The following is a 27,445-nucleotide window of genomic DNA, read 5'->3' on the forward strand; positions in this document are numbered from 1 at the left end:
TGAAAATGTGCTGCATGTTCCTTTAATGGTGTGCAGACCTGGGGGTCACAGCCATGCCCATTTTTCTCACCTCACACTCCAGCCTTCCATACTAATCCTCCCAGGCCAGGAATCTCTGCCTGCTGGGCTCTCTAGGCCTCAGGCCCTTTACAGCTTTCTCTCCTTGCTGCACAACCGGTAAATAACTGTGATTTCCACTACCTTAGGGCAACAGCTTCCTTGTCTCTGAGAAGTCACTTAGTACTCAAACCCAGTTAGGTTTGTCCTGTCCTGCCTGTCCTCCTGCAGCTCTGTCCTAGCAGTGACCTTGGGGTACTGTCAGTGTCACAGTAGGTGGCCTTTTCCACAAGACAATGAAAGGGCTGGGGCAGGGGAGAGGGTATCAATTCCATGAGGCCTTGGGTGCTCAGGAAAAATAGCAGACTTTACCATTAGGGAAAAGATGTGCCGCACGAGCATAGCAGCGTTCTTGCCGAAACCCCACAGGCTTCAGGTTGTTGCTGGCTTCAGACCTTGGCTCCCGTGCTCATTTGTGACCTGAAAAATCTTCAGAAAGCTTTGATCCTCAGCTCTGTCCTTATCTTAGCAGCCTGTTGGTGGAACTACAGAAACTCGCAGCAGAGACTTATTGCTACACACACCCGGAGAGACGGTAACATAAACAAATGTAACGGACTAGGAATCCAGAGCACCCTTTACCTGTCCAGAATGGAGCCTAATTGTTCTCAGTCCCCACATGCATAAATGCATAATTAAAAGGACATGTGTCATCTGTACAGTCTCAGAATGCTTAAGCACAGTGACAGAAACAGGAGCTGGAAAAAAAAAAAAAAGGTGCTCCCAGCCTCTACAGAGTGTGAACTAGAGTGAGGTCAGAGCAGACACTTGTACAGATAGATGACTGTGATAGAACTCGGAAACTGGAAACAAACGGGTGAGCAGAGGCTGCTGTGACAGCAGGGGTCAAGCATGCTTTGCCCTACCCCGGAGCTAGAAGACACTTCTGGGAACTGACACCTCAGCTCTGTGTCAAATGATGATGAATTTGAGCCCAGGAATAAGTATGGAGAAGTATTCCAGGCAGAGGCCCACTGTGGACAAATGCACATAGACAACTTGGTTGTCTTGGGGCCGGGGGCGGGGTGGGGGCGTGGAGCAAGGGGGCAGAGAGCTGGCAGGGGGTGAGTCTAATGGAGTAGGAAGTCCTAGGGAAAGATGGAGGTGAAGGCAGTCAGGGCCTTGTGTGTGCAGCTCTGGAATGTGTAACTTAGCATCAGGCCATGGGGGACTCCTGAAGGATTTTAATAAGGAAGTACCATGATTAGAAGAGCAATTTGGAAGCACTGTTGGCAGCAAATTAATTGGTAGTTCTCTGAGAAAGCCCCTTTTGAAATGAGAATCCCCTCTGGGCCACTATCTGAAATCTGCTCATTTATTTTGTTCTGGGTTGCTTTGGTAAATATTTATTGAGCACTTGGAGCCACTCGTGGAGAACCCACAGGCTCTGCGAAAATGAGAGTACATCTCTACCTGCCACCAAGGAGCTCACGGAATCCAGGAAAAGCAATGTATATTCACTTGAGTCATTATAGTGGGACACAGGAAGTGATGGTGAATAAGACTGGAAGAGAATGGCAGCCAGAGAGCTCTGCATCCAGATGTGTTGTTGGATGAGAGGCTGAGATGGCCATACACAAAGCACTATGGACATACAGATATTCTGTTCAGTGGGGGCATGTTTAGAGGCCCCTAGGACCATGACGAGACATATCCAAGACCAAGAGCCATTGCCAGAAGAGGTCTCAGGAGTGAAAAAGACTTTGAGGGGTAGTAATAACAGGCTCATGGGAATTCTGAGCTGCGTGTGAAAGAAATAAGGAGGATGTGAGCAGTGGGTGTCTAGCAAAGGCAGCCCATACATTTCATCTAAGAGGTGAAGCACAGGCTAAGAGGATGAAGGAAATCATGGTCCTTATCCATGAAGCACAGCAGGTGTATGTGATCACAGAAAAAAAGAGATGAATTGCAGGGACTCGGTGTTAGAATACTTGTCTACATTATGTAAACTCTTGGATTAGAGACTCAGTAGGAGGGGAGGGTGGGAGGAAAAAAGGACACGTAACAGTGGCTTGAGATCCAGGAGCTGAGGAAGTCAGCATCTGTGCTGGCTGACTTCATGTCAACTTGACACAAGGTGCCTTAGTTGAAAACACGCCTCCATCAGAGCAAGCTGTAGGCAGGCTTGTAGGGCCTTTTTAAAATTACCGATTGTTGTTGGAGGGCCCAGTACACTGTGGGTGGTATACATCCCCTGGGCTGGTGGCCCAGAGTGGTATAAGAAAGCAGACTGATCAAGCCACGAGGAGCAAGCCAGTAAGCAGCACTCCTCCATGGCCTCTGCATCAGCTTCTGCCTGCAGCTTTCTGCCACTGCCATGTTTGAATCCCTGTCTGATTTCCTTTGATAATGCACTGTAATCTAGAAGTGAGAGAAACCCTCTGCAAGTTGCTTTTGGTCATGGTGTTTCATCCTGGCAATAGAAACCCTAGCTAACACAGCATATTGTCTGATTAATGGTTCAGAGAGAAATGACAGCTTTTGAGGAGAGTGAAAATTTGCCATGGAAATGTATTTTAGAGCCATTGAGTCATTGAAAAGTTGTTTGAGTGAAACTAATTGCCAGTGAGAAAATAATTGCAAAAATATTGCTGAAGCCGATGGCCCACTGGACTATCTGCTAGGAATGGATTATCTATAGCTATAGCTGCCATTTTTTGTACCTGGTACAGCCTGATTGCCTCATTCTCCTTCTCTAGCCTTGAAGAATTTCCTGGGAAATGGATAGGAACTCACCCATCATGCCTCGCCCACAACTCTCAAGTGCAGCATGCTTTTAAGATGACTAATTTGTCATAACTGTCTTGTTATCAGAAACCTACCTGAATCATCCCAAGACAGTGTCTGGTCAATGCGTATCATGTGGTACCTTAGGTGAGCACTCATTGTTTTCCTAGGGAAACAGTAGCAGGCCTGAGCATCTAGCATGCTGCTACAGTAGAAACCCTAACTAAGGCAGGATTCCCAGCAACTTCCCAAGACACAGAGAGAAAAACGAAGCAGGTTCTGTGACTCGTAAGACCTGGATGGACAGGGTTCGATGAGGGGCACTGAAAAGATGATTATTTATATTGCTATGAAAATACTAATTAGGACCTTCGAATTCCACTACCAGTGTTTTTCTGACTTCTAGTGGATGAACAGAAAGGCTTTCTCAAAGAAAAGTCTGTAGATAGAGACTAAGCATTCATTGTCATCTCTGTGCTCTGAAAGAGTTTGCATCAAAACACTTTCTCTTTCTTATTGCCCTGCAAAAGCCGCCAAGATCCTGTCTTCCTCCAAGGCTCGGAGGACCCTGGGTGAGCATGGCTTTCTTCTTCCATCACCTCTGCAGTGTTCTGGTTGCTCTGATCTGCCTCCCTTGAAAACATAAAGGACCTGCATGTCCCCTGCTTTTGTTTATGCTGTCCCATCTGCCCAGAACAGCTTCAGAGCCTCCCCTCCAGTGAAAACACTTCATACTTAGTCCTGTGTGTGTGTGTGTATGTGTGTCTATGTGTGTGTATGTGTGCGCGGAGGCGGGGGAGGGGGCAGAAGACAACTCACAGGAGTCTGTTCTCCCCGCCTTCTAATTCTGTCAGTTGGCAAACTCCATGCTAGCTACTTTGGAGGATTGTCTCCTGCCTTGCTGGGGAGTGCTGTGATTGTGGATTCAAGCACCACACCTGTCTTTCTTAGTTCGGCAGGTTGAACTCAGGCAATCAGACTTGTACCCAATGAGCCATCCCAGGGCCCCAAACTGATCCGTGATGCCACTGCATATTTATTGACAAAACATTCAGCCTTGTGGTTAGGTGGCTGTTTCCATAACTGCCTTCACTGAACGAACAGCCACTGAATGTTTAGGGTTGCTCTGCTTAGCTGGCCCAGCTATCAGCTGAAGATAACAGAGATGAATAGAGCTCCTGCACTGTAGAAAAATGGAAAGTCTGGGAGAGCCAGTGGGCAGTTGAGATAAGTTCGAAGGTGATAAGCAAGCAGAACTGACCCAGATGAGTGCCTGGAGGCACGTGGCCATCCTGGACACAGGGAGTTGCCTTCTTGTCTGCATACTCCAGAAGTTCTAGATTCCTTCCCTAAAGCCTATGGGGAGCACTTCTTAGGATGCGGCTATCTGAGGACACAGGACACACTTGTCGGCCCTTATACCCATGGCAGGGGTTTTAACTTTCAAGCTGAACCTGTTCCCAGGGCAGATGAGGGAGCATCAGATGGCTCTGTGCTGTTTTTAGCCTTTCCTAGTGACCTTAGGTGTTAATCCCTGGTGCCAGGAATGCAGGCGGTCTTCCCACTATCCAGCTCGCGGAGTGGTGGAGCCTGTATTCATGGCCGGTGACTATCTACATGCTACTTTGAAGATGTTTCCTTCTTTCCGTGTTAGCTAGCATCCGGCTCTGACTAACCCTTTTACTAGAGCACAATTTCTTGGCTTCTGCAGCCTTCCCTGTGCCTTGGATTTTTAGCTTGCCTGTTTAAGGGCTCTTGCATTTGCTTGCCAAGAGGGACGATTTCAGGTTCATGATAAACCTTTGTCATTGATGTTGCCCTGTAGTGAACAGTAATACTCAGTATTGTATAGAAACTCAGAAACTTGTGGAGTTTGGGAAACCTAGCCCACCCATATATTTTTTTTTATGTCAGCGTTCACACATGAAGTCACTGCTAACTCATTGAGAACCTATAGAGTTCTTTCTCCTGTGGAGCTGTGATGTGATATGATTTAGGCATCATGGAGAGACATCTAGAGTAAATACACTGTGCCCAGCAAAGACATGTGGCCTCCACCCCACATGTGTAAACTTCAGAGAGAGAGATGTATGGTTTGACACCAGACTTGTCCCATTTGCAAATTTACACCACCTAGTTACATTTTCTTATTGAGTTTAGTTTCGTACTTTTTTATTTTGAAAATTGCATCAAATCAGAGCTACTTTGAAAACCCAAGGGGGCATGGGCATATTTGCTATGTCATTTATTATAAAATTTAGAATTTTTTTCAATTTTGTTAAGAAAAATGTTGTCTTACTACCAATATAAACAACAAAAAAGCAAGTGAAGATTGGTTTTCTGAGGGCTAGAGAGGTGGGTCAGTGGTTAAGAGCACCAGCTGCATGTGCAGCAAACAGGATTCAGGTCCCAGCACCCACAGGGCAGTTTACAACCACACCTCCAGATGCAGAGGATCCAACAGTGTTTCCTGACCTCTTCAGGCCCAGGCATGCACACAGTGAACATCCGGATATGCAAGCAAAACACTCATATGCATAAAACATAAATTTTAAAAGGTTTTTATTTCTTTGTTTTGTTGTTTTTGTTGTTGTTGTGACAGGATTTCTCTGCGTAGACTTGTCTGTCCTGGAACTCAAATCTGTAGACCAGGCTGGCCTTGAACTCAGAGATCTGTCTCCCTCTGCCTCCCAAGTGCTGAGATTAAAGGTGTGTGGCACCACTGCTCAGCTAAAAGGTTATTTATTTTGTTTGTTTGTTTGTTTTTTAAAAGGTGGGTTTCCTGGAATTTTAAATTGTTTCCATAAAATAACTATTAGATAATTTCTAGTTTAGTTTGTTTTATTTATTGTAATCACTCATGTGTAGTTTGGTGTGTGTGAGAAGTCAGGCATGCGTGCTCCACAGCGAGAGCATGGTCACATGATGCTTTTCAGGGGTCCAGTTCTTTCCTTCTGCAATGGGTTCTGGGGAATCAAACTCTAGTCTTTGGGTTTGCTCAGGAAGCCACTCTATTTGCCGAACCGTCTGGCTGGGCTGTGATTACCATAGAGTTAATTATGGGACTTCTGTGAGACGGGAAAAGAATTATAAACAAAACAAAACAAAACAAAAAAGAATTATAAACCAGTGCAAAATGTCAACGTACATTTAGCAGAGTGGTTAAAAGCAGTCCTGGGATTCTGCAGAATACGGTTCGAATCCCTGTGTAGTGTTCTCTGTCAGTGGTTCTCAACCTATAGGCTGTGGCTCCTTTGGGGGCCGAATGACCTTTTCACAGAGCTTGCATATCTGATATTCTTCTCATCAGTTATTTACATAACGATTCATAATAGTATCAAAATCACAGTTATAAAATAGAAATGAAAATAATTTTATGCTTGGGGTCACCACATCATGAGGAACTGTATTAAAGGGTCGCAGCCTTAGGAAGGTTGAGAACCACTAATCTATATAAATATGAGTTATTTAACCCCTCTCCACACATTAGCTTATCTATAAAATGGCACAATAGCCAGACCTGCTTGGTGGGGCTTCGAGAGATTCATCAAGACTCTATGCATGAGAGTTCATGGTGAGGCTCAAGAGAACAGATCTCATGCCTGTCAAAAGGGTCCTGTGAAAGGTGCACAGAAGCCCTTGCACTGATAGACTCAAGGGTGAATGAGAACCCCAAAGCCAGGCTGCATGAATCAAATTCCTGGTTTGACCTTCTGTGACCTGGGGGGATGCATTTAGGCTTTCTGCACTTGGTATCATCTGTCTGCACCTGGGAATCTAACAGAGGTGAACAGGTACTCAGATCAGTGTGTGCATTGGCGACATGTAGGAGATGTGTTTGCCTCTTGTGTTATCATTACCATTAACTCTTAGTGATTCTATAAACTAAAAAGTGAATGAGAGACACTTGTTGTTCTCTGAGTTTGGCTAAATGGAGACATCATAACATCACATGCAGGGAGATGGCCTTAGAAGTGTTTGACCCTGGCTGCCTCACCCTTCTGAAGTGGCACTTACTTTGTTTATGGTGTCCGGTTGCCCTTCCTTTCCATACTGGAGATAAGCCTGTTCTGTTTAGGGGACACTACACCTTTCATCTTTGATTGTTCCCACAATAGCTCAGGCATGGCTTTGCGATGTGCTTCCCAAATGAAGCTTTTGTGGCTCTCCTGGTCCATCCAGAGCAGAAGTACCCAGGATTGTTTCCAAAGCTATTTTCAGTTCGATCTGCTGACATTAGAGGGGACTGATTGTCCCTGTGAGTGTTCAAAGCTGACCTCACAAAGATGGTGCAAAGAAACTTTAAAAGTCTACAGTTCCCATTCACGCATCTTATGGTCCTGCTCACCTTTCCAAGTGTGTGTTCTCGGGTTCATCTATTCACCACAGACTTTGTGACCCACTGGACGAGGCCAAGATAAGTAAGACATTGTGTCTGTATCATCTAGATTCTGAAAGGCTTGTAAATCACCATCAATTCACCACACTTTTATTGAGCAGCAATTCGGTTTGGTGAGAAGCTGGGCAGCCTGCTGGGGAGGGTCCGCAGTGATGTCAGACTAACAGGATTGGGCTTAGGGGAGCCTTAGTTGATTGGAAAATGCACTCGAGCTGGTCTGAGAGCTTGAGAAAGCCAATTTGAAGGATTTTCAGCATGTGAGGGACTTACACGATCAGATTTGTGTTGTTAAACAGATTTGTCTAACAGCTGGGTAAATGAAGGATTAGAAGAGCCCAGAGCCAAAGCAAAGAGACCACAAAGAAGTCATTTCAAAATAATGAGAAAGGCTTTGAGGCAGTAGCAAGAGCAAGAAGACGGAGAACACTTGCTGAAGAAGACAAGATTATGAGGATGTGGGACCCATAAAAATGGACTGTGGTTTTGACCAGCTTTAACCCACTGTCAGTTCCCAGGCCATCCCCATGATGGTACCTCATGCCCTTAACTCTAAATTCTCAGAGGGTGATAAACTGTAAAGCCCAAATCACACCTGTTTCCCATGCATACCAGGATGAAGAAATGGCAGTGCTGGAAGAGGCTTTGGGGGGACCAACAAGGTCGAGCTCTGGTACATGGCTGAGTGAAACAGTGACCTCTCTGTGGTACCTTTGTAGATCAGACATGATGCTACCCATTGCATTGTGCCTACCCTGTTCTCCATCTAGCTTCTGCCTCTAAGCTTTTCTTGTATGTTTACTTATAGGCTATGTCTCCCTAATATTAGACTACAATATCCAAGAGAAGAAGAGCCTTTCAGTGTTGAAAACCATATCTCATCCACATAGTAGACGCATAATGGACATTTATTGAAAGAGGAAGTGAGCCAAACATAATCAGGTTTGCTCCGCCCTGAAGTAGTGATCTTTGCACAGGCCCTTGGCTTAAAGGTTATCAAATGCACAATTATGTTTCCTATTTTTTGAAAAATCATTTCTATAGAGATTATATTCTACCAAGTAATAGTTTTTTAGTTCACATGGCTCTAGATAGTAAAGAAAAAATTATTACATTACTGCAAAACCATTAACCACTGGCTAGTTCACATCCATTTGGATGGCCGATACAAAAAAAGAAGAGCTGGCGAGTATGTTGATAAATAAGAATCTTTGTGTACCATTGGTGGGAATGTAAAATGATGTGATTGCCATGGAAACCAGTACAGAGGTTTCTAACAGCTTAAAAACAGAATTGCCATATGATCCAGCAATTCAACATCTGGTAACATACCCATGAGAATTGAAAATAGGACATCAAAACCATGTTTGCACACAGAGTTTTATAGAATTCTAATACCCAGTAACTAAAATATGCAAAGAACCTACATATATGACCCTGGCTAGCCTTGAGAGAGGATCCTCCTGCTTAGACCCACCCAGTGTGAGCCAGCTTTCTTGACCGGAAGAAAGGAAATGCTAACACTACATCATGGCTAAACCTGAAGGGAACCATACTAAGTTAAATAGCCAGTCATTCACTGTACTAAGTTAAATAACGAGACAAATGCTACATGTTTTTTCCATTTGTTTAAATACCCAGAAGAGTTAGACTCAGAGTCAGAAAGTGATGTGGGAAGGGAGCATGGAGCTACTGTTTGAGGGATATAGAATCTCATTTTGTAAGATGACAAGTACTGGAAATTGGTTGTACGTACAACAGTGACAATCTTTCTCATGGTACTAAATTGAAATTTTTCAGTAGCTAAGATTATGCATTTTATGTTAAAAAATATTTAGCATGAAGTGTGTATACATCTGCTATCTTATTTGATCCTGTACTATTGAGAAGTACATGTCTATCCTACCCACTTCCCCCCCACCCCCACCTATACTATTTTTGAAAACGGGTCTCCTTGCGTAGCCAGACTGGCCCTGAACTCCTGATCCTTCTGTCTCACCTGAATAAGTACTGCTCTATAGTAGGGAAAATAGGTAAGAGCCATAAAAAGGATTTTATAAGGTACCTGGCTGGAGAAGGGCTAGCCTGAGACATCACACTTGGGATCCCCGACTTCACTCCTAGTACAGGCTTCTGCCACATAAGGAGAGAGGACACATAGATGATTTAGCTAGTCTGTTGACTAAAGTATAAGAAATGGACCATGGGAGATTTGGAGAAAGATCTATAAGCAAGTGCTGGGATGGAGGTGTGTAGTGCGAGCTAGAGAAAAGAAAGCCACAATGCATATAGCATGAAATTCAGCTTGTAGCCACCTGCCTCCTGCTGCTTGTCAATGTCCCTCCCTTCCTAAACCCTCAGAGGGAGGGCAGGTGTGAGTCAACTGTAAACATGGTGAGGAAAGGTCACACAGAGGTCCCGCAGCTGGCAAAATCCAAAGGCACTGCCATGGCAATGACCTGTGTGCGTGCAACTCTACTAAATACAAGACAAACAAAAAGACTTTATATATTTATGTTCATTTAAGAAAATACCAGTAGTGATGTATTATTTTGAAATATACAGTTAATATGTTTGGAGTTATTTAAAATTTATATTGAGAAAATGTATTTTCACTATTGCTGTAGATGAACATCTACATAAGACTGTTAAATTGATTGTTGTTTTATATCAAACAGCTTTTATAATACTTATTGTTATTGTTATAATATATTATAAATTTTAAGGAATATGACAAAAAAAGATATTGTAGATATTGAAGGGGGGTCTCTGGGAGGAGTTGGGGTACAAAAGGGAAACAAGAATGTGATTTAATTCTATTTACTTAAAACATGTTTTTAAATGTTAACAAATTCAGATAAATTGAAATCATGTAACTTTTCTTGTCATAATGCAATAAAAGTTAAAAAGAATTACCTATTGTAAAAAATAAGGTATGTAAGGTTCACAGAAGAAAAAAAAAGGAAGGGAGGGTGAAGGGAGGGTGGTGGGACGGAAGGAGGGAAGGAGGAAAGAGAAAAACAGAAAGAAAAGAAAAAAAAACGAAATATGATCAGGAGAGGATAATGACTTTTACTTTTTAAAATGATTCCATTAAATGCCCTCCTACCTCCCATGCAGGCAGAAGATGCCAGGATACATTTACAAAAATAAATGAGCTTTAAGAGAAGGAGATGGGAATAGTAGAAAAAGCATCAAGCCTATTTGGCTAGATGAATGCCCAGCCCGCTATATAGTCCTAGACACTCCCTCACTATCCCTGACCTTCTCTCTGCCCTAAACCTGGGCCACACCATTCCCAAGCAGTAAAGCAGCTTCTCATTTGCTCAGTTTGACCTGTTCTCCAAAGGGAACCACTAACACAAGAGTATCAATCTAGCCTCTTGTAGCGTTTATTTATCACAGCCCTACTACGTGTCCGGCCCTGTACTGGACATTTTCTGTATAGTGACCCCAATCCTTCTAGTGTTTGTAGCATTAAACAACTAGATGTGACGTTAAGATAAGGTCGCACATAGTATTTGCCTGGATGAGAAAAGGCTAAGTTGAAACTTGGACGTAAACCTTCTCAAATTTGTCTTAACACAGTACGAGATTTCAACAGCCAAGTTATAAAGAGAGATAAGGGCTTCAAGGAAGCAGTGAAGCAGATGGTCCACCCTGGTCTTCCAAGAGGCAATCTCGATGGAGAATGAGCTTGAAATCAATCAGGAAGTGAAAGGCAACTTGACATGGAGATGGGAGTGTACAAGTAGGCCAGGATGGCGAGCAGGCCAAGGTCTCCAGGTCAATTTTAAACCACTCATTTGGTGTAAGACTAGTCATCTTTTAATTGTTTTATGTGGAGATAAAATTTCATTATCTTTTGAGCAAACAGAGACTATATTATGAAGACAGTTGTTCTATGCCAAAGCAGATTTTAACTAATTTTTTTTTTTTTTTTTGAAGAAAGAAGCCATCCAAAGGCTTATCAGCTAGACGTAGTGGTGCGCACTTTTAATCCTAGCACTCTGGAGGCAGAGGCGAGTGGATCTCTGTGATCCTGGTTCACATAGAGTTTCAGGCCAGCAAGGCTGCATAGTGAGATCCTATCTTAACAAAACACCCAAAAGGTTTATGATAAATCCCTATTATTATCTCTACTTGGTCCTCTCATGCCATGAGAACATCCAATATAGCCAAATTTAAGAGAGAGAGAAATCGTTATGCTCATCTGACATAGACAGCAGTAATATAGGCTAACGTGGCTCACCGGGTGAGCAATGCTATCACATAAGCCACTGGAGACATTTATCGTGTACAATGAACCCTACTGGTCATGCTGAATGTTTCCCCAGGGTAACTAGACTCTTTTGTTCTTCTTTGTGCTTTAGGAAGGGGTAAGAAACTTCAAGGAACTTCAAGCCAAATTTCAAAAGCTCAATGCCTCACCTCTTCCAGGACCAATTAAATCTCCAGCTGGTGTTTCTCGAAAGGATGATAGAGGATCCACACAGCCAGCTCAGGATCTGGCAAATAGGAAGTGCTACTCATCGCACCACTATCAAACCCTATCTTATTCTTCCACTGGAGTATCCCAGCCTCTTACAAATGAGAAATTGAAGTCTGCTCAGAGAGATGAAATTCAGAAGAGTTCAAGTTCCTTGGGAATTCCAGAAAAATCTACTGTGTATCCTGAAAGAAATTTCCAGAAAGCTGCCATGCTATTGGATGTGAGTACATCAAGAGCTGAGATATCCGACAAGGAGAAAGGAATGACCTTCAGCAGCTTTAGATACAAACTTTGGAACTGGGAAAAAGTGTCATCTCAGAAGAGTGAAATGTCCCCACCTCCACTCCTTACCAACGGTGCCATTAAGACCTTCCATCTGGAAGGGCAGAAAACCATGGGGCTTGCTCAGGGAAAACCAGAGAAGAGCCTGAAGACATCAGGAGCCCAGACCCTTCCTCCCCAGAGCCATTTGATGGCCCAGAGAAAGTTGCCCGGGATCTCCAAAGCCTCTGATTCATCACTTCCTCCACACAGCAGGAAGACCACAGAAAGCCCCAGCACCCAGGGGAGCCACAGGAGCAGCCCGTGCCAGCCTGTTTATGAGTATGAACTTGACAGCCTGGTTCCAGGTAAGAAACCGAGGCTCCTTGGGACTGGGAGCGAGACCATTCTCATTCCAAGCCTGCAGACTTGAAGTCTATGCGGCCTGTGCATTAGAAACGGAGCTTGGCTGTGGTCAGTCTGTCAAAGTGGAGTCTGGGGTTTGAATAAGCATTTAATTCTGAATTATACTGTGGCAGAATTTGGCTGAACCTGGACTTGAAGCCCAGCTCTACCTGCCACAAGCTGTATGAGCATGGGTGATTTATAAGCTTCTTAAAGCTTAGTATGTTCCATGAATGAAATTCATCACCAGCCTTCTCTGTGTGGAAAACAGCACAGAATTCATCTTTTTTTTTTTTCAGGGTAGTAACCTAAAAGGGATAATCCAGTCTTCTGTCCTTATTCTTTGCATCCTTTGCATCAACTGGCTCTTTGACTCTACCTTAAAGTATGTTCAGAACCCTTCAACTTCTGTATCTGCCCTGGGCCATAGTCTCTACCGCGCCTTTCTTATGGGGGCCATTGCTAACTGGTCTCACCTCTTTCACAGGTTTGACCCCTTGTATTCTGTGTTCCTCCCCACAGACATGGTGATCCTCTAAAATAACATGAATCAGACCACATCATCACACTGCTGCTCAAAATCTGCACAACCTTCCCACAGTGCCTCCCATAGCGGTGCTTGACTGCTTCTCTGTCCCTCTCGTCTCTTATCCTTGCCTGCTCAGTCTTAAGATATGAGACATTGGCTCCACCCCAGGTCTGAGCACTGTCAGTCATCTGTCAGGAAAATTCTCCTACCAGCTTCAAGATGGCCAGGTGATGTCTCCTTCCTTTGTAGTCTCTGTTGTAGTGTCCCCTGCTCTGAACGGACGGATGCTGTTTAAATCATCTCTGCTGTTCCTGTTACCCTCAGGCTTCCGGCAGTTCTTTGGTTTTTCTCAGGTTACTCAACCTCTGCCCAGGAAACTGTCATACACTTGTCTGCCTTTATAAGAAGGAGATTTTCAGAGGATACAACTTACCTTCTTTACCACCTTGTGTCTGTCCCCCACCCCTACCCACCCCCCTGCAAAACAAGACCAGGTTAATGAAGTCTTCAACAAATATTTAGTGATTAGATGGATGGATGGGAGGGCGGGTGGGTAGATGGATGGGTGGGTGGATGTATGGACCGATGGCTTGATGGATAATGAATCAGCTACAAACAATCCTATGGCTTTTCCTTTTTCTTACAATGGAAACTAAAGTACTTACTATAATTTAACAATGCCTTTGCAGTTAGTCCTTGCATCTCTGACTTCTTGTCCCCTAGCTCACATGCCAGGGAGACCTCCAGAATTCTCTTCTTTGTTTGTTCCTTCTTTATTATTAATCTCCTCTAATGACAATGAGGATTCCTGAAGAGGAACTATATTTGTTTCTGTTCTTAGTTCTAACTCTAACTCCTACAATAATGCCTGGACTATAGTAAAATAGGTACAGAAGAAGAATAGGAAACGAGATGAATAAAAAGAAAGGTTTATGGGGAAAACAAAGAGTGGGTCATCTCCAGAGAAAGCTATGGAGAGAGTTTAATGAGATAGACATGTAAATTAGCTTAACACAATGCTGGGGGTTGGGAGAGACCAAGAATCTAGTTAGTAAGTGATATTTCATTTTCACTGTGTCCTCTCCTTGGTGTGAGTAAGACTAAAATTCCCAACATTACAAAAAACTTACAGTTGACTCCTAAAGAGAAGATATTTTGGCTGTGAACTTCTGGAGAAATGGCTTCTAGTGGAAGGGCAAGAGGAAGCATTCCATCCCTTCCATCTCAGCTTGTAAAGGACAGGACCTTCTTTCCCAGAGGCACATGCACAATCCAGTCTACTTGTTTAGTCTTAGCAGGGATGGCCTACATAGACAACTACTGTGTTGTGTTAACCAAGAATGAAGATGCCCTATTTATAAAAAAACTTTGTGTCCTTTTCTGCCATGAGAAATCACACATGATTTTCACATATAATAACAGAATGTTGGAAGTGTATTCGTGAATACAGAAAGCAGAAATACACACTATCGGGACTGTTTAGAAAATTCAAAGACACTGAACTCAGATATTCTAAGACCCTTGAAGCCAGAGCCCTGGAAATTCAGCAATTAATTTCTAGATCAATTCAGAGATCTGCTTTATAGTCCTATGCTGTTTGCTCAGCCAGTCCTTGAGGAGTCTTTTCAGTGAGTGATCAGAGTCCTTGCCCTCTAACATAGGCCCTGTGCTTCAAGCTAGGACAACAGTGTCACAGAGTCCTATAGAAGCCCGCTAACCACCAATCACGTACTAAGTAGATTTTTGGGTTTTCCCCTTCATACATGGAGCAACCTGAGCAATACAGTACAGTATGCAGACTAGAGGGTTGTTGGTCCTACCCATGATTCCTGGAAAACTCAACACTGTTGTAGGGACGCTGTCACTGGAGCTTACTTACTTAAAGTAAGAAGTGGAAATTAATGTGAAAGAAATCAGCATCCCACAGTCTGGAGGAGCATACACAAAGTCTCAGAGATGAAGGCCGGGCAGTGGTGGTGCATGCCTTTAATCCCAGCACTTGGGAGGCAGAGGCAGGCAGATTTCTGAGTTCGAGACCAGCCTGGTCTACAGAGTGAGTTCCAGGACAGCCATGGCTACACAGAGAAACCCTGTCCTGAAAAAACAAAATGAAACAAACAAACAAAAAGAACCCAAACAAACAAAAAAAGTCTCAGAGATGAAAGACTTGTAGAGAGCTTTTAAAGTCAGTGGTGAATCTCTGAGAAGCCAGCGGATTAAGTGGAAGATGTGTGTGCTGGAGGTTGGGAAGCCAGACAGTGCCACTTGCTGAGAAAAGAATCTGGAAATGTGAATCCAAAGTGTGCTGAAATAGCAGATCAGTGACTGGGCCACATTGAAGATCAACAAGATAGTGACGTAAGCAGGTGTGTGATGGGGTCAGAGTGTTCTCACAGCTGCAGAGAGACTAGTCAAGAGGCCAGCAAGCTAGTTGGTTTTACCTAACAAATGTAAATAACACCCTACATGTTTTCCTATTTGTACACAGAAAAGCCAGAGAGCAGGCATTGCCAGCTTCCCAAAACAAAGCCACTGCCTTCCATTGAGACCCTCGGTCCACCTCCCCCGAAGCCATCAAAGCCCCTATTCGTGAACCTCTATGCCTTCCATAGGCAACCAGCTGCTGTCTCCATGACCCTGAAAGAAGGTAAGAAGATGCACAGGGTCCCCCCTCATAAGTCAGAGTCATAGATGCCTGAACCACATATCCTTTCCATCTCCACCCCTCCCACCTAGCAAACTGCTCGTCCTAGGGGCTGGACATTATTACTGCTGTTTGCACACAGACTGTGGCAGCTTGCCCATGAAATGACACATGTGTAGAAATTGGCCCCTTATCGCTCCTGAGCCAGTCTGCTTCCCCCTAGAGAACTGCATTGCATCACTGGGAATCTGGCCAAGAGGAAGAAAATGAAAAGTCTTCAAGTGAGGAAGCAGCGAACCTTTGTGTGTGCTGCACAGCCTGTGCTGTAAACAGCCAGTGCAGGGGGAAGAGAGGGCAGGGAAGTGGGGAGAGTTGGTGTCAGGTTGACCTGACATATTTGCTGGTTCCCCTCGGGCCCCCATGACCTGTATCCTCTGTGGGATGTAGAGCATCCTTGGAAGCCATTTTTCTGTGTTCTTCTGTCTCTTCCTCTGCTAGTTAAAGGAGCAGCTCTGGTCCTTTCCATTCTTACCCCAGGGTCATTGTCCTGATTTCTTAAACATCTTTTCTTTTTCCTCCAACGAGCAAGAGGGGAATGCACACTTTGAGGCTCTGTGCAGTGGGTGATGGCTAATGTTTGTTTTACCACACTGTCAGTACCAGGCAGATGGTGTGGTAGCAGAGCTAATACAGGCTTTGATTGTTCATTTGTCTGCTTTGGGCAGCCTCATAGTTGAATTTTCCTCACTCAGATATAGAGAGAATTTTTACATAATGTGTGGAAGCATCACCTGTCAATAAAAAAGCCTCTGGCCAATGAGCTGAGGCAGGAAATAGGAGGTGGGAACTCTGACAGAGAGAGTGAGAGTGGGTGGGACTCTGAGACAGGAGATTCAACCCAGAATGCTCATGGAGGCAGTCACATGAACCCGAGGAGAGGTACTAGCCTTGTGGCACTCATAGAGTAGAATAAGTGGGTAGTTCCATTAGGAGTGAGTTGGGGAACCCACTCAAGCTTTTGGCCTAAGCAATTGTCCATACATAATTCAGTCTCAGAGTCATCACTTCTGGAAGCAGAGGTCGTGTGGAAAAACACAAGGTTAGAGATGGCTTTCACTACACTCAGTGGCTGTCACAAGGAATCCAGCATCAGAATCATCTGAGTTTTAAAAACTCATTCTTTAGAGCTTCTCATGCTAAGGGGGACTGAACACTTCTCTTTTGGGCTGATAGTGGCATGCTGGCACAGGGAACCACATGCACATTGAGGACCTGCATTACAGGTCACCATCAGCTTGACCTTTTAAGAAAAGTCCACATGCAGAGACCAGAGCTTTCATAAGTGTGTACTGGTAATGTGGCAGCTCCTCGCCAGAGAAGACTAAGTATGATTCCCTATCCCCTCCCTGCCTTGTTGTTGTTTTTTGAGACAGGATTTCTCTGTTTAGCCCAGGCTATCTCTGAACTCTGATATCTGCTTCTTGTGTCCTGGGATTAAAAGTGTTTGCAACCAAGCCTGGCTATGAGTTTTACAACTATTAAAGAACTCAAGCTTCAGACTGTATTGCCACAAAAGGGAAGATGACTGTCTAGAACAAAATACTAAGTCTTTTATAATAAAACAAGCTTTGTGGATCTCGACTCCATACCAGCATCCATTTCAGGTTGTACATGGTAGTCAGTGAGCCTCATTTCCTGTCCTGTGAAGCAAGGACTGTGGAACCTCTAGTCTTATGGAATTATTGTGAGAAAGTATTTTGACCATGTGAGGCACACTGCACATGCCCAGTGTATCTGAGTGTCATTTAGAACACATGGTGAGTAGTTCTTTCTGCCAGTCCATGTGGTAAAAACAAGCAATTAAGAGATTAAGCCCACACAGGGGTTACTGCTCTTAATTGAGGTCAAAGTGCCCATAAATAACACCAGAATATGTAGAGATGTGCTGCTGTTTAGAAATACGCAGTCCTTTGGGTACCAGGGTGGGAGCATCGTTCACTTTAACCAAATGGCTACCAACACCTCCTTTTCCTCTACCTCTTGCTCTTGCAGTGACTATGAAGGAGAGCCCCCTGCCTCCAGACAGGTGAGTACCTGTTTCTCTCCTGTGGAAGAGTGCAGCCCACTGGGTGGGGGGGAGACTCATGGGGCCTTCTCAAGCACAGGCAAGACGCTCAAAACCAGTATGCGCTCAAAACCAGTATGCATATCCCCCAGAAAGGTGGCAAAAAGAACAGACTTACAAAGCAAACAGGAACCTCCTGGTGTCAGATAAATAAAGTAAGATGCCTTTAACTTCTGTGCTGATGTTAAATTGCAAACCTCAGCCTCTGAGGTACTTGGTACTTCTTCATTGTACAAGTGGATTTAGTACATTAAACCGTTGACCTTCTTAGTTATACATCAAATAAGAGGCTAAAGAGTGCTTTGGGCAGCTCTGGTATTAGGCGTTAGAAACGGGATAAAAGCATTCTGGTGCTCCCCCCGCCCTGAGACTTTCACTATGGAGGGGTCAGGTCATTAATTCACTTAGCCAAATAATATCTCTTGAGCCCCCAGAAGTGGCCTGGCCTGGGCTGCCTAGTTTGTGTGTTTGTTCTTTTGCTTGGGAACTGCAAAGTTGCTTTGGCAGCCCACATTTTATGGCCTCAGATGTCCAACTTCAGAAATATTCTACTCTCCAGGGCCATGATTCCTATCCTGATGTGCCCAAACCGTTTTGACTAAGCCTTACTCCCTCCCAGAAATGTTCTTGGCGAGGACAATCTTAGGAGGAGAAGCGAGTAGACACGCACAAGCCTGTTGTGATTCAGCCATCACATGTTCACAGTGCTATAGCATGCTGTATGTAATAGAGGAAGCATATGAGGCAGAGGTTGCACCAGTGAGAGAGCAGCCCCTTTTTCCTCAGTGGGAACCAGGAAATCTTTAGAGAAGTACTCCTCCATTGCAACCTTAGTAATCCTTAGTAAAAGCAGAGTTTTACTACCACAAGTCCCTGGGAACAGCTGTTATGGCCTCCAGACTAACTCATGTGTTTGCAGACCATTAGCGATGCTGGCTGGAGTTGCTCAATGTCTGCAGCTCTGGAAGCTGACTGATGGAGAACTCTTTCTAGGACTGGGTACTTAGACTTAGCACTGACCATCATCATAAGACAGAAATGTTCTCCTCTTGGTGGTAGCAGACTAGCAAGACAGTGGTGTGAACACTCATGTTTCCCTAGCCTTTACCAGGTCTCTTTCACTGAGGATAAATTGCTCAAAGCACCTCACTGGCCAAGTCCGGAGTCAGACTGGAGGAGCACTGAAGACCCACATGCCAAAGAATGAGGATTGGAGGGAGGGTGGTAATAGAGATGTTGGGCCAATCAACTCATCAGTGACAAGGGCACACTTGAGTCAAGTGTTGAGGATGAATGTTTGCTCAATATAATAATAGCAAAGAAATGCTACAGGAGGAGACAGGATGTGTGACATAGTCTTGTTTGTGGAACAAGAGAGTCGAATGAAATCAGAATGTGGACAGTGTACAAATGGGACTGTAAAGCAGACAGGAACATTGAGAACCATGTTGTACACCCAGGGATTGTGGAGGTGGCCCTATTCAATTGGGCTCTGCCTGGGTTGTGCTGGATACAATTCATGTGCTCCGGAAATTCCTAGTTGAGCGTCCATTTGAGAGATGGACCGGCACAGCTGCATTCTACATACAACTATATGAAAGGAACAATGGTGTAGATGGCTGTAGCCGTGGTGATCACAGGCCCAGAGTGACAGCTGAGGTGGCAGTGGACCTCTGCTGTGCTCAGTGTCAGTCCAGTCTCATGGCTGTCATTCTGGAAACATCTCAGGATGCGTGCAACTAGACTGGGCATATTGGCACTAAACAAAGACTTCTTTGGCATTTTAACCATAGCAACAGCAAGTCATTGACACTGAGCTGTGAGGGGCCCATTGGGAGACTGTTTCCTGCATGGCACTATCTTCCTATAGGATTTGTGAAGGCAGTTTTGACTGTTTGGCCCTGTTACACTGGCTTCGGAACACAACTCCCATCTGAACTGGGGTTTTGTTATATGTGGATTATGGTATAGGGACATATGACAAGAATGAAAGGCAAAGGAAATAAAAAAGGGCCACATGACTCAGGTGGTTTGTGAAAGAGGAACTAATTTGAGGACTAGCCTACACAATAAGCAGGAGGTAGGTAGGCCTACATTTCATTCTCTTTCATGATATTGTAAGATAGATAGAGATATAGCCGGGTGATCCTCCTGGGACATATCGACAGATGGATGGCTGGATGAACAGTCAAGATAGAAGTACAATCAGGTATGATAGCACACGCTTGTAATCCAAACACTAAGAAGGCTGAGGCAGGAGAATTGACACATGTTCAGGGACAGCCTGGGTTATATAGCAAGACCCCATCTCAAAAAAATGAAAAAAACAAAAACTAACAACAAAAAGAAAACCAAAATGGAAGAAAAATATGTTGAATATAAGCAGTAATAAAGAGGAATAAACAGACTAAAACCATCCTGATATAGAAAAATAATTGATATATGTTCAGATTATAACATACAACCAGCCCTCTGTACCTCTGGGTTCTGACCTATAGATTCAAATAAAAAATTAGGTGAAAAAATATTTGTAAAAGAAAATTCTGTCTGCTGTGCATCTAAAGACATTTCTTGTCCCCATTCTCTGAGCATATGGTGCAGCAGTTATTTGCACAGCACTGGAGCTACACTAGGCATGCTGATAAGTGAGCGGTGAGGTAAGTGTGTGGGAGAGGCTTATAGGTTTTATGTACATACTCAGTGTTTTATAAAGCAATGTGGGCATCTGCAGCCTTTCTTGTTTGCATGGATACTAGAAGCAATTCCCTGTAGATACTAGGGGCAGGCAACTGTATATTAAATACCATGCTAAGAAGTTTGGACTTTCTCTTGTCAATGACAAGTCAGATGTAGCTTGAACACATAACTGTCATAATGCCCAAAAACCTTAGATACAATTTCCATGGAAACTGGTCCTTGCTAGAGAAAAATACCTCCCTTGTTCAAGTGCTAACCTTCAATACAGATATTAGATTTAGGCATAGGTTTATAGTAATGGGGAAAATACTTTGAAATTTCCTGATATGGCCAGGCATGAAATTAATGAGAGCCTGGATTTTGAATCCCAGCACTACCACTCAATATTTGGAATACTGAGCATGCCTTAACCTCTGCAAACCTGCTTCTGTCCTTGTACAACTGTCAAATGAGATGAGGGTGGTGAAGTGTTTATTATGGTGTCTGGGAGAGTACCTTACTTAGCTATTACATAACAGCCCCAAGGAAAAGAATAATGCAGAAGCCTATTTTCCAAACATCTATCGCTGGAGAACTCAGTAGCTAGAATCCTCAGTACCTGGGGTTTTGTTTGTTTGTTTGTTTGCTTGCTTGCTTGTAAGATCAGATTTTAATTCACTTAACATGTATTTCTCCAGCATGGTCAGCATACTGAGCACTCTTTAAGTCTTTCAAATTACTCTGGAGGAAAATTGGCCTCCATACCCCAAATTTCAGCCATTTATACCATCTAAACTTGATTCTTGTGTATAGTAGACAGGAGCTTTAATCCCCCTTCTCAGGACAGTGCTTAAAGCACAGAATGACAGTATTCTCTAAGTAAAAACACTTCTCGTCTTCGATCTTTCTTGATGAAGGTTTTGTATTTTTGCTGTATTGGAGCGCATGGAAAACACACTGTAATTATTTTGCTAAGAACCCAATACCATCAAAGGCAGCCAGCCACCTTTCATTTTGGTACCTCTTCCCTGTGTTAAACCTAAGACACAATGCTGTATAACACAAGTACTTCTAGAGTCAGAGCAATATAAGGTCAAGTCCCTCCTCCACAGTTGAGAAAAGCACAGGCATGTCAGAGCCTCGACGTTCACAACTGCAAATAGACACTTCGTTCATTGTGTTATGGAAACCAGTGTGTATATACCAAGCGGGACATGGATGATGCCCAGGGAGTCTTAGCTACTTCTTCCACACTTGACCTTACCATCCTTGTTGTTTCTAAAATATTAATATCTCATGAGCTGCCAACAGTGATGGAGCTCTTTAGACGATGTTGCTTCCCATCGCTCTTTCATGCAGACTAAGCTGGCTGGCATCCCTCTTGAATCAGCAGTTAGAGTTTGTGTGAAGAAAGCAGGTTGGTCCCTGGGTAACTGTTAGCTTTAGGTTGCTGTCAGTACTTAGCAGGGTTGGTTCATGTTTTATTCATGAGCTATAAATATGGCTTTCTCCCATTAAAAAGTGGCAGAGGGTAATCCTGATTCAGGGAATGTCTGAGTTAGATGAGAGGGAATAGAGAGGCTATTTACTTCAGAAGTAGGAAAAAATGGCCATATATGGGGCTTCGGAAGAGCCTACAAGTATGTTCATACAAGTCTACCACTTGAATCTTGTGTGTGTGTGTGTGTGTGTGTGTGTGTGTGTGTGTGTGCATGTGTATGTGCATTTGTGTTTTGGAGGCAGTCCTACTATCCAGTCTAAGCTAGCCTTGAATGTATAGTCACTCTACCTCTACCTTCCAAGAGAACTTTAAAAAAATATATGATTTGTTTTTATTCTATTTATTCTATATATGTATGTTTTCTATGCATGTGTATGTGCCACTGTATACAAGTATCCTCTGAAGCCAGAGGTCACAGATCACCCTGGAGTTGGTTGTAAGCTACAGACATTGTGGCTGGAACCTGGTCTCACTCCTCCAGAAGAGCAGTATGTGCTCTTAACCACTGAACCGCTAAGAGAACTTTTTTTATATCTCTGTTTCACAAAAGTTTTAAAGCACTTATTTCAAGTTATTTCAAGTCATGTGGCTGGCCTCTTTCATACTCGGTGTTTTGAAACAGACTTTTGTATTTACGCTTTTGGTATGCTTACCTCATGTGAAACACAAAGCCTTCAGTGGCTGGGAGGCTGTTTGACTGTGTCTAGGGCATTCTACTCTAGGAACAGGGAATGGTTGGTGCCATGGAAGTGGGGCGGGTGACTTACATAGGGTCAGGAGGTAAGAAAATAATGATAATAGCAGTCACAGCCCTTCTCTGAAACATCTATAGAGAAAGCTTTATGGGAGTGCTAGCATAAAGCTGGGAGGACCAAGAGAAGTTTAGAATAGCCAAGAAAGGCTTAGAGATGCTGACACTCAGCTTAACACCTGTATAAGAGCCCATTCTACTCATAGAGAGATCTAGGAAAAGAACACACCCAGAAAGGGAGTTTTCCCAAAGCCTCAGAGTCTGGAAAGAGACGCACCCTCCACCTGTGAGAAGAACCAGACAGGAGGCGATCATGGCTATAGCCCACAGAGCAAGAGCAGGAGAATCTCACCAGTCGGGATAAGTTTGGCATTTGTCCTAAACGTGCTAGAAAGCCACAGGAGAGTTTCAAGCTAAGGAGGGGTGCGAGCTGACATTTGTTTTGTAAAGTTCACTATTAATATTGTATAAATAATATATTTAAAGAAGAAATAGGGAGATAGCCCAAGAAGTCACTAAAGCAACAAAAGTAGCAACATTCGTAGAGTATTTCAAGAACGTCACTTCTGTGTCCTATCATTCCTATACTAGATAGGCAACACCTCTTTTCAGAGGTAAGAAAACTGAATCCCAGAGAGGTTAAGTTAACCAGACCTGGTCCAGGGGGTAAAAATGAGATTAAAGAAATTACTTGGTCTGTCCTGGGGGAAAAAAACCAAAAAAATAAAACAGCAATTGCCAGCCAAGGTGTGGGGACTTGGGTGGGGACAGACAAGGGGAGGGGGCATCTGGGATGGCTTCTGGTTCTTTTCTGTTTCCCTCCTGAGTGCTGCTAACACAGATGAGCACTTGGCACATAGCTCGAGCTCTGCACGAAGCACTCTTGCTTCTTGCAGAAGCTGTTTGGGCTGTTTCTACTTTGTAGCAAAAATAACACAAAGGCCTGTGGACCCGCCTTTGTCAGTGTAGCAGACCTCTCAAGGCCGTTTTTTAATTGCTTAGTTTCTTGTGCTGCAGGAAATCACGAGGAGCAACAGCAAAGGAAGCTCCTCTCTCCTGTCGTGATGGTTGCGGGTGCAGAGCTGCTGGGAACCCCAGTCTGCTCAGTTAGAGTGCTTGGGGGTGGGAAGAGCAAGTGTGGAGAAGGAATATTTTTGAAATCTGTATCCTATAGAGTTTTAGATCCAGAACCTTCGGATGGATTTCAGTTTAAGATACTTCAAAAACTTCTCGTCTTTTAAAATTGGACTTGAGGCGACATTCCACAGTCACAGTGTACCCTCCTCTTCACAAGGGCAGTGGTTTTAGGGGCCAGAGATGTACTAGAATGATTCTCTTATTTCATGTTTTCAGAATTCTTCCTTTGGAAAAAAAAAATCACTCACAGCTTCTATTATTATTTTCTAGCCACAAAGCCATGAGTCTCATTTTCAAGCTCCCAGTCACAGTCACCCTGGAAAAGAAGTGGTTTTGAGAGGCTCCTAGATGTCTGGCCTGGAGAGTCAGGTCAAAGGATTTATTACAATGTAGCTGGATCAGGACTACCTGGGTCTGCCCTGGTCAGCACGGCTCTGCAACATGGGCACAAAGATTCCCTGTGACTCTTCTTCACGACAGAGGAAGCATGGAAGACATACTTGGGTCCACTCCAAAAATTCCTCCTTAGGGTTTCATTTAAGAGCAGGCCAGGGCAGAACTAAGATACAGGAGGGTTTAGAGGCAGGCAGGCTTCAGCCATTGTCAGCAGCATTCGGATGCTAGGTTAGAAAATGCCAGACAATTTGTGGGTTGCAGCCTATTTTAAGTACATAGGTCTATTCTTTAAAGTTGACTAGAAGCTAATTTTCTAATATGGCCACATGCCTGGCACGGCTCACACTTCCCATAGCTGTTAGACTCGTGTGAGAAAGATAGTATTTAGTCTTGTGTCATAGATGAGAAATTAGAGGTCGTGATGTCTCTTGACTTGTTCCGAAGTGTGAGATACACAGATTTCCCCCAGGATATAAACTCAGGACTTAAAGATTTTCAACTGCACTCTACTTTCTCAGACTTCACAACAGGAAAGGGTTTGGAGGAATATATTGTTCTACAAACCATGAATAAAAGGATAATCTGTAGTTTTCAGCTCTATTTCCCAGCACCTATCATGCAGGGACGGGTGAAGAATAAGTACTGAATGGCTGAACGATGGACCAGTGAAACGTCAGATAAACTGAGTGAAAGAAGGATGGTTGAGTGAACTAAATGACAAACCTTCCACTAACTTTTAGGCAAATGATGGTAGACTTCATTTCTATACCTTGCACTGATTTGCTTATCTGGCATCATAGTCTTCTATTGTTTAAGCTTAGTGAATGGGCCAAACTGAGCTCTTCCACTTTTGCTTGGGAGCCCTGTGACAAGGGGGCTCACATAAAGCCTTTCCTCTTCCTCTCAGGCTAGAGCCCCCGTGCCAGCTGGATTGCCAAGACCTTGTCCTGATTCTTTTAGCTTGCATTAAATACATCTTCCCCACCTCCCTTTTTTTTAACGGACTCATTGGTCTGTGAGTTAAATAGACTATGATATTAGTCATCCAACATTTGTCATCCATTTCAAACTTAGAATAAAAACTTTAAAAAACTAAACTTTTTACCAGAGGCCACAGGTCCTTTTGTGTGTTCTGGCCATTGTTGTCCAGGCTTCTCTCCTAATTCCCCTTTCTTATGATTGCTGACTTTTATCCTGTGGAACAGCCTCTTGGCTCTTCAAGCAGGCTTGCTACAACTATGCAGAAATACTAGCCACCTCCTATGTGTGAAAGAGTCTTCTCCCACATCATCTCCTGTTAGCTCCTACTTGGCATCCATGATTAGTTTATATTATGTAATTATCAAGCCAAAGTATGTTCAACAATGTTTAGACTCTGTCTTCATGCTGAATATGATTTTTCCAGTTGGAAGAAAGACAAATAAGCCAGTAATGACCCTATTATAAGTCGACATCAAATGCTTCAACTTCCCAGCCTTTAGCTCAGCTTCCACATCCAAGGCACTAACTCCTCTCTATTTCACTCCTGTGCTGCTCAGATCATGAGGCTTCTGAATGCAGGCTCCTTGTGATACTCACCTCATGTTCTAGAACAGTGAGTGTATGACAAAAGGAGCCAAGCATGGAAATGCAATGATGTGACATTATGTTCCTACCTGGGAATGTCTCACATGATGCAATACTATGTCTTTGAGCATTGACACCATACCCAAAACTTTCAGGTTTTAGAGCATTTCTGATTTTCAGTTACCATATTTGGATATCCAACTGATAAAATTTATGCAGATATTTAAAACATGTGAGAAACGCTGACATCTGAAACAGTTTGTTCCTGTGATTTTCTGATAAGATGTAACTGGGCCTCCGTTGCTTTGAACACCAGAAGGTGATGCTGTTGTCGACTGGCACCCGGTGTGACACAAGATGTCAACGTGATCCCATAGTAACAGAGATCAAACTAAACTAGTTTTAAAAGTCAGAAAGTAATTTATAGATTATGCCCTTGACTTGCAGGCATCAAGTGATGTAGAATGGTATGTGGGCATAGGTGGGGAGGGAGGCTGCTAGAAAAGGGAGCGCACAGAGGCGAGATCTGGTGTGGAGAAGAGCTGGCCACCCATCCCAGGGTCAGGGGTGCCCCTTTAAAGCCTTGTGGTTAGTAGCAAGCATGGTGTCCTCGCAAAGTAGAAGGGAGACCTGCATGGTTAAAGCTCGGCAGGAAGGGGGAAGATGCACCCAGCAATGAGATGAGGTGGGGAGCTTAAGGTTCTATGTGTGTGCACATGTATGTGTGCAGGTCAGACATCAATGATGCTTGTGTTCTTCACTTGCTCTCCACCTTAGTTTTTGAAGCAGATGTCTTCACTGAACCTGGAGCTTACTATTCTAGCTAGATTTGTTGGTCAGCAAGGCCCAGGGATCCTCACTGAACCTGGAGCCCCAGGGATCCTCCTGTCTCTGCCTCCATAGTACTGGGATTATGGGCATTTGCTACTGTGCATGGCTTTTTATGTGAATGCAGGGGACCTGAACTCAGGCCCTCATCTCTGTGCTGCAAGTACTTTACCAAGTGAGTCACCCTCCTAATCCTCTAGGGTTGTTTCTTTACTGCTATTAGTTTTGATGAGAAACAAGGAGGCCTTTGAAGATCTTAGGAACATATCTACATTGTATTTCTAGATCATTCTAGCTACTTTGTGGTGAGTGGCTTATGGAAGGGTCAGAGAGAATGACACTTACTGAGTTTTTAAAGAAAATGGGAGTTTAAGACGGGGCCATTGGTGATAACTGCAGGCAGAGAGTCCCATCTCTACAAAGCATAGAGGCAGTACATAGGCTACAGAAACTGCAGGTGATCTGATGTGATTCAAATGGGTAGTAGTGGGGCAGGTATGGGCTGGGGCGGCGGGGGTGGGGGGTGGCGCTGCATGTAATAGCTGTTCAGTGAGTGTTGGCTGCCTGTTAGAACTCACCTGTTCTTTAGCTAAGACTCAATTGGCATCCAGACTATATTTACCATTCTGTCTTTCCCCTGTGTGCATCTCACCTCCTTGTAAGTTCACTACAAATAAGGAGAAGGAGTCAGTCTAAATTTTTTTTTCTGAGACTTTGTAGTATAAACTCGTTTGAACTTAAGATTCACCCACCCTACTTCCTGAGTACTGTGACTGCTGGCCTGTACCGCCGCCACAGTTAAAAAGTTCTGTCCTAGGCTGATGGCTTTGTCCATAAAGCACTTGCAACTGCGAACCAGAATTTGGCTTTCCAGGACCCACACATAAAGGCCAG

At 43.8% G+C, this 27,445-nt stretch overlaps 1 protein-coding gene across 5 annotated transcripts in view; it reads left to right on the forward strand.

Moving 5' to 3' along the window:
- Positions 1-27,445, forward strand: part of Fyb2 (FYN binding protein 2) — a 116,828-nt gene that overhangs the window by 21,160 nt on the left and 68,223 nt on the right. For all 5 annotated transcript variants that reach the window (XR_004120953.1, XM_031378032.1, XM_031378033.1 and 2 more), the window contains exons 2-4: positions 11,614-12,361; positions 15,416-15,574; positions 17,624-17,657. Coding sequence is in view for 4 of the 5 variants with exons in the window: in XM_031378032.1 (XP_031233892.1) it covers positions 11,614-12,361; positions 15,416-15,574; positions 17,624-17,657 (941 nt within the window). In the remaining variant the exon portion in view is untranslated. The remainder of the gene's footprint in view (positions 1-11,613; positions 12,362-15,415; positions 15,575-17,623; positions 17,658-27,445) is intronic.

The sequence above is a fragment of the Mastomys coucha genome, unplaced genomic scaffold (assembly GCF_008632895.1).
Source record: "Mastomys coucha isolate ucsf_1 unplaced genomic scaffold, UCSF_Mcou_1 pScaffold18, whole genome shotgun sequence".
Taxonomy (NCBI): Eukaryota; Metazoa; Chordata; class Mammalia; order Rodentia; family Muridae; genus Mastomys; species Mastomys coucha.